At 40.5% G+C, this 14679-nt stretch overlaps 1 protein-coding gene across 1 annotated transcript in view; it reads left to right on the forward strand.

The window, feature by feature from the left end:
• Positions 1–9993, forward strand: part of stxbp6 (syntaxin binding protein 6 (amisyn)) — a 53850-nt gene extending 43857 nt beyond the window's left edge. Inside the window, exons 5-6 of the mRNA XM_082143663.1 lie at positions 8358–8515; positions 9516–9993. Of these exons, the coding sequence (XP_081999789.1) occupies positions 8358–8515; positions 9516–9539 (182 nt within the window). The 3' untranslated portion in view covers positions 9540–9993. The remainder of the gene's footprint in view (positions 1–8357; positions 8516–9515) is intronic.
• The last annotated feature ends 4686 nt before the right edge of the window (positions 9994–14679 follow it).

A 14679-nucleotide genomic window follows, 5' to 3' on the forward strand; every position in this document is an offset into this window, starting at 1 on the left:
GTATGTTCTGTAGTACAGCGAATCTGTTTTGTTCTGCTAATCAGGAGCAGTTTAATTGTTTGCAAACTTTGATGTTTATAGCCAATGACTTAAGGTCATGATTAATGCTGGGTTTTCTTTTGCTGTGAAAACCCTGACACTCTGTTTCCAATTGTTTCCTGCTTGTTGGCATATTACTGGATGTATTATCAGAGGTGTAACAATTCATTCATTTTCTCATTGCATTCTGCTTACACAACTGCATTGGACTTGAAATAAGACTTTTAAATGATCAATGATGTTGCTCAGTTATCAATTCAAAATCCCTAAAGGATTCTTTGAGTATACAAAATTTTACAAATATAATTTTAAAATAAATTAGGTTACATGTGCAAAATACTGGATGGTGATTCTCACTTTATCAGCGTCTCCTTCATGGGATTGCATCTGCTCTCCGTTCTTTCTGTCGCTCTCATTGTAACCTTGTTTATTACTTTATGCCCCTATATTGCTATTATAAAGATTCTCAGTTTGTTTTGGATTCTCCTACAATAGGTTTTCATGCATTCAAGGTCAAAAAACACTTTAGTTTTCTCATAATATGCATTGCAGGACCAGCTATTTTCTCAGTGTCTACTCTGCTCTGATTGGTCAGATGGCCCGGTCTGTTGTGATTGGTCGACCGCTTATAGCGTGTGTCAGAATAGTAGCATTCATTAGCACATCTTCCTCAGCACTTGATACACAGTGATACGAAGGGTAATGATGGTGTTGGTTTTACCGTATCAATCTCATCCTCTTGAAGTTCATGTAAAGTGGATTTGTATTTGCAGCGCAGAAAACAGCGTCTTCTCGACATGGACAATACAAACCGAACTCTTTCAATCTCAGCTACAACTACAGTGTTTGAGGGCGGGGCAAAGTAAATATTGTTTGCGGACAGCCAATGAAAACCATAGCCTGTCATTATGCAAATTAGTTACAAACCTACGCAGGTTCGAGCAGAAAGTAAGATTGGAATTACTGACGACTCTTTTCAGGAAGTTCAGGATCGATTCTTTCATTTGGGAGCCAATAATGCCATTCATCTACACTTTGATGTTTGAAACTTTGCAGACCTTTTACTTTCACAAGTTATATCACACAGTACCAAAACTAAAGCTCAGACAGTTTACATTTGTATGCTACAATTAAAGTGTTGTTCTGTCGAGGAGGGTGCTGATGCTATTTTAACTGTCTTGGGGAAGCACTCTTCCTTCTCTTCCCTGCCAGTTATTCCTCCCACTTAATAAATAACAGCTTTTAGTGTCGCTTCTTGTCTTTATTCTTTTAGTCGCGGTCTGACTCACGGAGAGGATGGACTGTGTTATTGTGGGAAAGAGTCGCGGTGGCTGTGGGTTCAGAGGCCTGTATTCTGTTGCCTGGCAGGGTTCACTGATCCATTTAAAGCTGAGCAAACATCAACACACTTGATTGTGAGCTGAAAGTCACATTTATAATTCCTGTTAATGTTTATTTATGATAACTCGAGCTGAAATGTCATTTTAAAGTTCAAGTTATTTGTCACATGATACTACAACACATCATATGGAAGCTTGTTTCCGCCACAGAATAAAAAATAAAACAGGTAATTGCGACTTTTTATCTCACAATTCTGACTTTTTATCTCAGAATTGCATGATATAAAGTTGCAATTGCGTGTTATAGTCAGAATTGAGTGATATAAACTCACAATTGCATGTCTTTAAGTCAGAAGTGCAAGTTTCTTTCCTCACAATTGTGACTATAACACGCAATTGCGACTTTATATCAAAGTTGTAGTCAGAATTGTGAGATATAAACTCATTTCTTACTACAACTTTGATATAAAGTCGCAATTGCGTGTTATAGTCAGAACCGCGAGAAATAAACTTGCAATTCTGATTTAAAAACACGCAAATTGCGTGATATAAAGTCGTAATTGCGTGTTATAGTCAGAATTGAGTGATATAAACTCACAATTGCGTGTTTTTAAGTCAGAATTGCAAGTTTATTTCTCGCAATTGTGAGTTTATATCTCGCAATTCTGACTACAACTTTGATATAAAGTCGCAATTGCGTGTTATAGTCAGAACTGCGAGAAATAAACTCGCAATTCTGACTTAAAAACACGCAACGCGACTATATCACGCAATTCACTATCACTTTATCACGCAATTCACTATCACTATATCACGCAATTCTTACTTTATATCTCGCAATTCTGAGAAATAAAATCAGAATTGCGAGATGCAAACCGCTTTATTCTGTGGCGGAAACAAGCTACCATACATTAATACATGGCATATAGCAGCAGTTTACATATAGTGTTGAAAGCAACATTGTCAGTCTGTACTGGTTAATGATAAGGTTAATGATACGATCATGAGAGCTGAGAGATCAGTCATGTGTGGCTGAAGAACACCGAGTCTTCCTGGCCCCTCCGGTCTAAGTCTCACACCAGTGCAAAACGAATACGGTGAAGCTGCTCAGGTGTGGGACGAAAACCGTGGGGATGTCAGATGTCACTACAGGACCAGTTTCATCCTCAACTCCATGGAAAGATACTGGTCAAACAGGCTTTTATAATGCTGGAAACATTTCATGAACATGATGTTACTTCTGCACATCCTATTATGGACACTTTCTTTTTTTAAAGTGCACTTTGTAATAATGTCAAATGAAACGTTTTATTTCAAAGTATGTTTAAATCATTATGTTTTAATAATCTTTTGTCATGCTTAAGTACACTTATCTTGATATGTTAACATGCTAAAGCAAAAATATAAAGTACTTGATTATAATTTGAACTGTAGTGTTATAAGTATTTTAAAGTTTAACTTCACTGATTTTCAACCCACTGTGTATTCTTACAGTGTTGGTAGGATATGTAAATGAGCAATGTTTACTCGTTCTCCGTGTTACCTGGAATTATCCTGATTTGCACAGGCAGACGGATTGACAGAGGGTTATTAACAGAACAGCTGTTGTAAGAGTAGGTTTATCTCTGGAAATTGTATCACAATTTATCTACTCTTTAAACAGCATTATGATGATAAATACTATGGCAACAGCTTTCTCTCCTGTATGCGATAGGCTTTTTCTTTGGGCAGAACTGACGGAACGGCAGTTTCTTTCAGTTTTTCCTTCCATTTGCCCTAATACACTGTGTTCATTGTCATCCATTTTGAAATGTTGACCACAATCACTGAGGGTTTTCAGATTTTCCGTTGCAGTGTTCATTCTCTTGGATCCTTCACTGGAAGACCAAAGTAACTCATTCCCACGAAAACGTTTACTCTATGAATTCTTGCACCCGGGAACAATACAAGTCTGACACTATTATGACTAAAAGTTTGCTAAGAGGTATTTCCTACTAAAGCAAGGTTACATTTGACTCTGGCAGTGTTGCCAGATTGGGTCGACAATTTCCAACCAAAATGATGACAAAATAAAATTATAAAAATGAATCTGCCAGGAGAACAATACGTCAGGAAAACAGATCAAACAAGCAAACAGTAAAAATTAGCAAATATGACAAAAAAATTCTACCCAAATAGGTATAAACCTATTAAAGTATATCAAATATTTGTAAATTACAGTAAAAAAAAAATTAAACCCGCCATAAAAGCAAAAATGTGTCATTCGTGTTTAAAAAATTAACAACAATAATAATGTGCTTAATTTTTGTGATTAAACTTCAAACAGAACTACAGTACGTCTTTCTTGAAGGACACATTGTAGAACATAACGCAGAGCTTAGCACAGTCGAAACTGATTGGTTTTCAGATTCAGACCTCTTTCAGCAGCTGTCGGGGACGAGTAGAGTGCAGATCCAGGCGGTGTAAAAGTTGAATATATAGCTACAATTTCAAAATCTTATCGTGCTAAAAACCCATCACTCATGAATAATCATATCTGCCTGATATCACTCTTGATTGGCTAAAAGTGCTGCTTGTCGTCGACACCAGCTCCAGCCGACTCCGCACTGGGTGTGAGTTTTGTACACCTACCCAAACTGGGCAATTTTTTATTTGATTGTGTGGGTAAAAATATTTACCCAAAATAAACAAGCTACCATACTTTAATACATGGCATATAGCAGCAGTTTCAATAAAATTCAAAACCACCCAGTCCAGTCCACCCCCCTACTGGTGGAAGTGACCCTGGGAGTTTTCCTGCCTATTTGGCAAAACATTTTTTTTATCTATTTTCTTACTGTATAGGCAAGTTTTATTGAAAACCCATTTAAATTATAACTTCGTCATTAAAATTCGTAATTAAAATAAAATGCGTTGACATTAATGCAAATAAGTCAAGTCACCTTTATTTATGTAGCGCTTTATATAATATAGATTGTTTCAAAGCAGCTTTACAGTGATAACAGGAAAATGATTCAGTGATGGAAACAGAGTTGGATTGGGCTGTCCAGCTGCTCTAAAGGAAAACGGTGTCATTGTTCGGCTGAAGTCAGCTCAGTGTTGATTCAGTCCCGTTGTAAAAATCATCAATTATTAAACTAGTTCATTTCATCTATCAAGCAGTTCTGCAGAAAACGTCCTGCTCAGTTCAGTCCTCATACAACAGCATCAGTACTGATCAAACTTCAGATTAATAATATTGTTTAATATGAAGTGTCCCCAACTAAGCAAGCCAGAGGCGACAGTGGAAATTAGCCCAAACTCCATCAGGTCACAAGAGTGGAGAAAAAACAACGAACGAACACAGTGTCATTATGATTCATCACACTGGTATGGAGCCGAAGCTGGTCATAAGGTCTGTGTGGAGGGACCAGTCTGGTTCGTTTGGTCTTTGTTGAGGATCAGTGCCGATGGCTGTCATGTCGACGAGGTCTTCACAGGAGAGAGTCTAGTTGAGGGTCTGTTGGCACTTCAGGGCTGCGTTGTGGTCGTGTCTAGGCACAAGTCCACATCTGATCTGGATCCGGCTGACTACATCATGTGTTGTGGTCGTGTCTAGGCGCAGGTCCTCCATCTGATCTGGATCCGGCTGAATACATCATGTGTTGTGGTCGTGTCTAGGCGCAGGTCCTCCATCTGATCTGGATCCGGCCCAGATCCGGCTGACTACATCATGTGTTGTGGTCATGTCTAGGTGCAGGTCCTCCATCTGATCTGGATACGGCCCAGATCCGGCTGACTACATCATGTGTTGTGGTCGTGTCTAGGCGCAGGTCCTCCATCTGATCTGGATACGGCCCAGATCCGGCTGACTACATCATGTGTTGTGGTCGTGTCTAGGCGCAGGTCCTCCATCTGATCTGGATCCGGCCCAGATCCGGCTGACTACATCATGCGTTGTGGTCGTGTCTAGGCGCAGGTCCTCCATCTGATCTGGATCCGGCCCAGATCCGGCTGACTACATCATGTGTTGTGGTCGTGTCTAGACGCTGGTCCTCCATCTGATCTGGATATGGCCCGGATCCGGCTGACTACATCATGTGTTGTGGTCGTGTCTAGGCGCAGGTCCACATCTGATCTGGATATGGCCCGGATCCGGCTGACTACATCATGTGTTGTGGTCGTGTCTAGGCGCAGGTCCTCCATCTGATCTGGATCCGGCCCAGATCCGGCTGACTACATCATGTGTTGTGGTCGTGTCTAGACGCTGGTCCTCCATCTGATCTGGATCCGGCCCAGATCCGGCTGACTACATCATGTGTTGTGGTCGTGTCTAGGCGCAGGTCCTCCATCTGATCTGGATCCGGCCCAGATCCGGCTGACTACATCATGCGTTGTGGTCGTGTCTAGGCGCAGGTCCTCCATCTGATCTGGATCCGGCCCAGATCCGGCTGACTACATCATGTGTTGTGGTCGTGTCTAGACGCTGGTCCTCCATCTGATCTGGATATGGCCCGGATCCGGCTGACTACATCATGTGTTGTGGTCGTGTCTAGGCGCAGGTCCACATCTGATCTGGATATGGCCCGGATCCGGCTGACTACATCATGTGTTGTGGTCGTGTCTAGGCGCAGGTCCTCCATCTGATCTGGATCCGGCCCAGATCCGGCTGACTACATCATGTGTTGTGGTCGTGTCTAGACGCTGGTCCTCCATCTGATCTGGATCCGGCCCAGATCCGGCTGACTACATCATGCGTTGTGGTCGTGTCTAGGCGCAGGTCCACATCTGATCTGGATATGGCCCGGATCCGGCTGACTACATCATGTGTTGTGGTCGTGTCTAGGCGCAGGTCCTCCATCTGATCTGGATCCGGCCCAGATCCGGCTGACTACATCATGTGTTGTGGTCGTGTCTAGGCGCAGGTCCACATCTGATCTGGATATGGCCCGGATCCGGCTGACTACATCATGTGTTGTGGTCGTGTCTAGGCGCAGGTCCACATCTGATCTGGATATGGCCCGGATCCGGCTGACTACATCATGCGTTGTGGTCGTGTCTAGGCGCAGGTCCTCCATCTGATCTGGATCCGGCTGACTACATCATGCGTTGTGGTCGTGTCTAGGCGCAGGTCCTCCATCTGATCTGGATCCGGCTGACTACATCATGCGTTGTGGTCGTGTCTAGGCGCAGGTCCTCCATCTGATCTGGATCCGGCTGACTACATCATGCGTTGTGGTCGTGTCTAGGCGCAGGTCCTCCATCTGATCTGGATCCGGCTGAATACATCATGTGTTGTGGTCGTGTCTAGGCGCAGGTCCTCCATCTGATCTGGATACGGCCCAGATCCGGCTGACTACATCATGTGTTGTGGTCGTGTCTAGGCGCAGGTCCTCCATCTGATCTGGATACGGCCCAGATCCGGCTGACTACATCATGTGTTGTGGTCGTGTCTAGGCGCAGGTCCACATCTGATCTGGATATGGCCCGGATCTGGCTGACTACATCATGTGTTGTGGTCGTGTCTAGACACTGGTCCTCCATCTGATCTGGATCCGGCCCAGATCCGGCTGACTACATCATGTGTTGTGGTCGTGTCTAGACACTGGTCCTCCATCTGATCTGGATACGGCCAGATCTGGATACAGAAATGTGATAGTGTTATGTGTGTCAAACAAGGTTAGGAAGACTTTCCAAAGTTTAGGTGCTAAATAGGAAAACGATCTACTGCCTGCAATTGCAAAATAACGCAAATAAATTAATAATATACGCAAAATTACGTCATTAACGTAATTTACGTCACACAGTTAGATTATCTGTTGATGGTTGTGAGTTTATCATTGAGCAGATATATAATGGTGCAAACGCCTGTAACCCTGGTAGGTGGAGATTTCTATTCTAACCCTCTAACCGTTTTTCATCTAACCCTTTTTTATTCCAGTGTGTGTTTAGCTTTAAAACACGAGCTCTGTCATATTCTGTGATTGTTTCTGAAGAAGAAACACTGTGTGAACTACAGACTGAACAAAACATCCAACCGCTGTATAGCCAGATGATAAACGAACTACAGTAATCGGCTGGATAAAGCAAACCAGTGTCTCGCTAGTAAAGTTTTGATGGATGCGAATTGTAAAGACTATTGCAGTGACGTACAGGAGTCCTACAGTTCTTATAATTGATGCGCAAACAAACGGTGTATGTGCATGGATCCATTTCAGTAAATTCATGTTGTTTCCACTCACATTCAGATGAATGTTTTTATCTGTCATGTGTTTAGTAATTCCGAATGTACCCGTGTACTGTACGAGCCATATAATGCAGTCAGGTCAAGGCAGCTGGTTTATTTTATTTTTTTGCATCTCAGTGTGGTAAAGATGATTGTTGTGACGTACAAGAGTCGTACAGTTCACAAAAGAGTGTGATTTAATTGTGAACAAAGTTTTTATCTATTGACTGCCCTAAATTAAATATGACATTTGCATTAAATGCATTCGGCAGAACATTTTAAGCTGAATGTACTTCAAATTTCAAAGAAAATAGAAGTTACTATTAAATTGCATATAAAGATGATGCACTTAAGTCCTACTTAACAGAGTCAAAAATCCATTTTCATTTAATTTTATGTAACATGCAATTAAATGTCTGAAAATATTACATTTAATCATCGCATTTAAGTTCAATTCACATTTATTTGTATATCGCTTTTCACAATACACAGTTTCAAAGCAGCTTTACAGAAAATGCCTGAGTCCACAGTACAATTCAGAGTGATCTGTTATCAGAGGTGACTAAGTTATGTACTTCAGAAATGTACATAATATACAAATCACAGTTAGCTAAACATTTTTTAATTTAATCAATGTAATAAAGGCAGAAACAATGAGCTCATTGAAGTAATGAATACATGTTTGTTAACAAGTATATTCTTTTAAAGTACAGTATTATTTTAGAGTGATAATAGCTGGTAATCTCTCAGCTGGTTTTTCTTGATCTGTGCAGGGACCAGCATCCTTCACGAGGCAGCAGACAGCGTCACCAGTGCAGTGCAGAAGGCCAGTCAGGCTCTGAACGAGCGCGGCGAGAGACTGGGACGAGTCGAGGAGAAGACCAGCGACATGAAGAACAGCGCACAGCATTTCGCTGACACTGCACACAAGGTAATGCGACACGTGTTTGTTTACCAGTTCAAGTAGGTTTTCTCAAACTTAATCAAGTGAAAAACTATGTGCGTTGCTTTGCTGCCATCATGTGGTGACTGCTGTCATACACACACACACACACACATGCTACTGTTCAAAAGTTTGGGGATTTGTTCATGTTTTTGAAAGAAGTTTCTTCTGTTCGCTAAGCAGAAAATACAGTAATATTGTGAAATATTATTGCAATTTACAATAACTGCTTTCTATGTGAATATATTATAAAATGTAATTTATTGCTGTGATCAAAGCTGTATTTTCAGCATCATTACTCCAGTCTTCAGTGTCACATGACATGATCCTTCAGAAATCACTAATATGATGATTTGATGCTCAAGAAACATTTCTGATTATTAATGTTGAAAGCAGCTTTTCTGGATTCTTTGATGAATAGAATTGAACAGCATTTATGTGAAATCGAAACCTTTTGTAACATTATAAATGTCTTTACTGTCACTTTTGATCAATTGAATGCATATTTGCTGTATCAAAAAATAATTCTTATTTTAAAAACAGCTTTTGAACAGTAGTGTATGAAAATGCATTTTACTCTTAATGTATTATCAAATTAACCAACATATTTATTAAAGCATGCAAGGGGCAGGAGATTATGTGAGGACATTATGAATGAGCTCACTGACTTCATTAGACATTTTGTACTGTAATCTCTCTCTCTCTCTCTCTCTCTCTCTCTCTCTCTCTCTCTCTCTCTCTCTCTCTCCTCTCTCTCTCTCTCTCTCTCTCTCCCTCTTCTCTCTCTCTCTCTCTCTCTCTCTCTCTCTCTCTGTCTCTCTCTCTCCCCTCTCTCTCTCTCTCTCTCCCTCTCTCTCTCTCTCTCTCTCTCTCTCTCTCTCTCTCTCTCTCTCTCTCTCTCCCTCCCTCCCTCCCTCTCTCTCTCTCTCTCTCTCCCTCCCTCCCTCCCTCCCTCCCTCTCTCTCTCTCTCTCTCTCTCTCTCTATAGCTTGCCATGAAGCACAAGTGTTAATCCTTTTGCCATATTTTTGGAGAATCTGGTACAAATTCCTCACCCCTACGATCAGAGACTGTTGTGGGATGCGCATGAAGTATCATAAGAAGACATCAGCATCATGGCTGTAGCCTTGAAAACATCGTGCATCCTCTAACCATAGATGGGATTTCCAGTCCTTGCAAGCTTAATCAAAGCCTTATTCCCGTGTTCCCGCTGTACGACAGATCGTTATTATCATTTTAAAAAGATTCCTACAGAAAGGTTCAGATTCCTGCTGATATATGATATCCCTTTGATATTGTTTGATAAGTGCCATCATGAAAGAATTTTAGTGTATGAAAGTATTAGAAATATATATTTTTGTAAAAATCCTTCTAAGGATTTTGTGTAAAAAAAAAAAAAAAAAATCGAAACTTCATCATTTTGTTTCTTCAAAAATCACATGCCATAAAACATATTTTACTGATTTTTTAAAAATATTAAAATAAAGTTCTCAAGACAAATTTTAATGGTGTAGTGCGTCTGAAGTGTTGAAATATCTACAGAACAGCCCTGAGACGTGGATGTTAACTTCACACACACAGAGAGAGAACGAGAGATGATGAAGATGATCAGTTCAGCAGTGCGCCAGTGAAAGATATGATTATACTTTAGTTATAGTTATAGTTTAATTTGATACTATTCCACAAATGTCTGTGTAACTTCAATCTCTGCAACAGTCGGATAGACATGTGACTTCTGAGGTTCTTAACACTTTCCAGTTTCCCCCTCATAACTCACTATACAGATCTGGGATCAGCTCGAGCGACTACATAAACACATGCACTCAGGCTACAAATATGTATAACACACACTCTCAGTGTTTAGTCTACTAGGGAATACTGAGCTCTCCGAGGAGCATGGCTCTACCTTTTTTACTTTCTGCCTTGAATTGTTTTGCATTTTACGTTGCCTTTTGGCTTTTTATAAGAATATTTGGTGTAACATGAATTGTTTACACATAACTAACATAATGTATTGAAGTATTACAATTGATCACAGCCTGAATTACCCGAGGCATTTTAAACAGGTTTCATCTTGAGGAACCTCTGACATAAAGCATATGGCTTATACTTCTTTGTTGTACTTTTACAATGTTATTTTCCCATTTGATTGTTTGCTAATGGATTACAAAAAGTGACCAAAGTCTATAGTGCTCAGTTTTATGTGTTGCATTTAATGCAGTCGGTTGAAATAAAAATAATAAACGATTAATATACAGTTATTTCTGTGCTACAAACCCTGCCTTAATATTGCATACAGCGTTCAGGACACTGTTTAACATCTGTCATGTGTAACGTAATGGTCATGTGGTTTGCTTTAAGGATGCTGAGAACATTTCTGATGTACTGATGTCTGTTTCTTGCTGTCTGCCGTCAAGGCCAGGAGATACTGCCAGACAATGCCATCATCGCTAGAGAAAAACATATGAATTATGAAACTGTCATGTGCATCCCAGGCCTAAACGTTCATGTTTTTAATGTCACATGCTTTCATGATGTTTGCAGTGATCTAACCACATTTTTGAGTGTGTAGAGTAGCGATATGCTTGTAAGTCAAAGTCTTTGGTGTTTAAAGGGAACATTTAATATATTGTTGAACCTTTTTTAAATGTGCCTGTGCTACTGTGTGCTCAGTGGAATAATGACTGGTAATAAATGACGATGATGCATCTTTTTGCTCTCATAAGTACATTTGAAACACAAGTTAATTATGTGATATCAATGCTATAGCTTTCAATGCTATAATATGTGGTCTTTTCCCCAGAAGCTCCTTTATTTCTTTCATTTATAATTATCCCTCAATAGACAAAGTTGGGGATTGGGGGATTTGGGGATGAGGATTGGGATTGGGGGATGGGGATTGGGGCTGGGGATGAGGATTGGGGGCTGGGGATTGGGGGGTGGGGATGGGGATTGGGGGCTGGGGGATGAGGATTGGGGTTGGGGGATGGGGGCTGGGGATGAGGATTGGGGGCTGGGGATTGGGGGCTGGGGATGAGGATTGGGGGCTGGGGATTGGGGGGTGGGGATGGGGATTGGGGGCTGGGGGATGAGGATTGGGGATGGGGATTGGGGGCTGGGGATTGGGGGGTGGGGCTGGGGATTGGGGGGTGGGGATGGGGATTGGGGTTGGGGCTGGGGATTGGAGGGTGGGGATTGGGCATTGGGGGGTGGGGCTGGGGATTGGGCATTGGGGGGTGGGGCTGGGGATTGGGGGGTGGGGATGGGGATTGGGGGATGGGGATTGGGGCTGGGGATTGGGATGAGGGTTGGGGATGGGGATTGGGATTGGGGGTATTATATTGTAATGCTTTGCGTTCTCTTGCAAAACTGTCGTGTTTCCCAGATAAACTGTGTATTCGCTAGTAAAACATTTGTAATGGAAATAATATGAGTGGATATGGGATGAAAAACTAACATGAACTCAGAACCAGAGCGGCTAGGAAAGATGCGCAACTGTGAGCTTTATTTGTTCATTTGTTTATGAGCTAACAATATAAAACATACATTTACTTTATAAAAATCAGTGCAGATTTCACAGCAAAAAGACACGTCAACCACGAGCTTGAGGAAGTTTTTACATTAGTACTAAAAGGCCTTTTACTTTTTAAAAAAAGTCTAAACTATCAGTCAGATGACAAAAGGTATATAGTAGATTGTGCAACAGACAACAAGGTTTTGATCATGTTAATAATTTACAGGTTTGCATGTCAAATATGATACAATAGGCTTTATATGGTAGGGTTAATCGTGTTGTAAGCACTTGTTCATGTGTGTGCATTGAGGACGGGCCTCTGCTGGTCATCTCTGAGCTCTACACTGATGTGAGATGAGACGCAGCCGAGAGCATCTGCCGTCTCTATATCTGGATCAGATCCGCTCGTGCCTTCGGGATCCTGTCGAGAGCAATGGCAGCCGTGCTGGAGTAATCATTAATCCAGTGTACACAACACACACCACTGCTGTCTGTCCAGTGCAAACATGCTCCCTCTGTGTGTTTGTGTGTGTGTGTGTGTGTGTGTGTGTGTGTGTGTGAGAGAGAGAGATACAAGCAAGCATCCCTGCTGGAAGAAAGAACTGTTTAGATGTGGCCTGTTACATAAAGTTGTAGAACAAACCACTTTTTAGAAAAAATCCCAGTTAAAAAAAATGTAGAAGTTTCTATTCTGCTGCTGTATACGTCCTGCTTTACACGTCTGAGCAATGGCATCCATCCGTCCCACAATGCTTCTTGCTTTATAAAAAGACTCGGCAGTCTTTTTTTTATCTGCAGGTTGAAAAAAAACATTTCAGCTCTCTAAACAAAACCAAATAAGTGGTTTTTAGTGATGTTTCAGGCATTATGGGATGGCATTTTGATAACTGTAACCCAACATACCAATCCTTAGCTTCTAAACTCTGTCCTTTATATTAGAGCATTGTCAAATAAAAAGTTGGATCAACTTAAGTAAGTTGTCTTCAAGTCTTTCTTGAGTAAACTCCTCGAACAGGGACTGAAGTCCACGCCACTCAAAATATTACGTTAAAATCATAAGTTGCCACAACATAAAATCATGTTTAGCTAATGAATAACAGAACAAAGTATTTTTAGTTGGCTGATCACAAATAGGCCTATTATCTATAGGCCTATATTGATTTGTTATATATTATTTAAATAGTTTAATTAAATAAGAGACAGACCATAACACGAGTCAGATAACTTTCTTTTTTATTTACACACTTTGTGTCCGATGCACAACAATGACATTATAGTTGCAAGTCTTGAACTTGTTAACTCAAAGCATGGCACTTACCAATGCCTGGTAAAGAACATTAGCCTGAAGGTTTAGTTCACCCAAAAATGAAAAGTCAGTCATCATTGATTTACCCTTAAATTGAAGTTGAAATGAAAAAGAAGATATTGTGAGGAATGCTGGTCACTAAACCGTTGACGGTAGCCTTAAAATACTCCAGCAGTCGATGGCTACTGTCAAATGTTGGATCGTAACATTCTTCACAATATCATCTTTTGTGTTCAGCAGAAGAAAGAAACTCATACATGTTTCAGACAACATGAGGGTGAGTAAATGATGACAGAATTTTCAGTTTTGGATGAACTATCCCTTTAAAGCTAAGGTTGAAACCAGTTAATACTTAACAACATTAATCAATACATTGACTATGGAAGCTTGTTTCCGCCCCAGAGTGAAAAATAAAAAAGGTAATTGCGACTTTTTAATCTCACAATTCTGACTTTTTATCTCAGAATTACGTGATATAAAGTCGCAATTATGAGATATAAACTTGCAATTGCGAAAAATATACTTGAAATTCTGACTTTATAATACGCAATTGGGAGATATAAAGTCAGAATTGTGTGATATAAAGTCACAATTGCGTGTTATAAAGTCAGAATTGTGAGATATAAACTATTCTGAGGTAAAAAAAAAATTTTTTAAAAAGTCCATCTTTTTTTTCCTTAGAATTGAACTTTATATCTCACAATTGTGAGAAAAGATGTCAGAATTGCGAGATATAAACTCGCAATTATGTGTTATAAAGTCAGAATTGTGTGATGTAAACTCGCAATTGTGAGATAAAAATTCGCAATCATCTTTTAAAATGTTTTATTCTGTATTGTTTTTTTGTTTTTTAGTCATTAACTATTAAAGTATAAAAGAAACAGTGTCCAGTGGAGGAATGTCACTCAAATGTTGCCATGACATTTGCAAACTGGCTTTGTCCATTTAGCTAAACTTAAACTTCAGTGACTTGCACTCTTGCAGAGAAGGAACCTCCAAGATCCATGAAAATCTTCTGAGTTACTTTGAAAGTATACTTCAGTTCTTTTGGATCCTCCGGATATTCAGGCATTCATGAGTCTGAGGCAAGCGCGCGCTGGTAGATCTGTAATGTCCTCCAGAACAACGGCCTCTTCCAGTGTTAGTTGCTCAGAGTTGGTAGTGATGTCACAGCGGCATCTTCGGCCACAGTAAGGACTCCGATCTCTACATCTTTGGTGCCGTGATCTAAAGCATCAGTATCCTGGGAGAATAGTTCATGGGATAGGGATATTAATGGAAGTGTACATTTAAAAATAATAACGTTATTATTATAGATGTTGTTGTGTAAAT

This window comes from Leuciscus leuciscus, assembly GCF_965113295.1.
Source record: "Leuciscus leuciscus genome assembly, chromosome: 17".
Classification (NCBI taxonomy): Eukaryota; Metazoa; Chordata; class Actinopteri; order Cypriniformes; family Leuciscidae; genus Leuciscus; species Leuciscus leuciscus.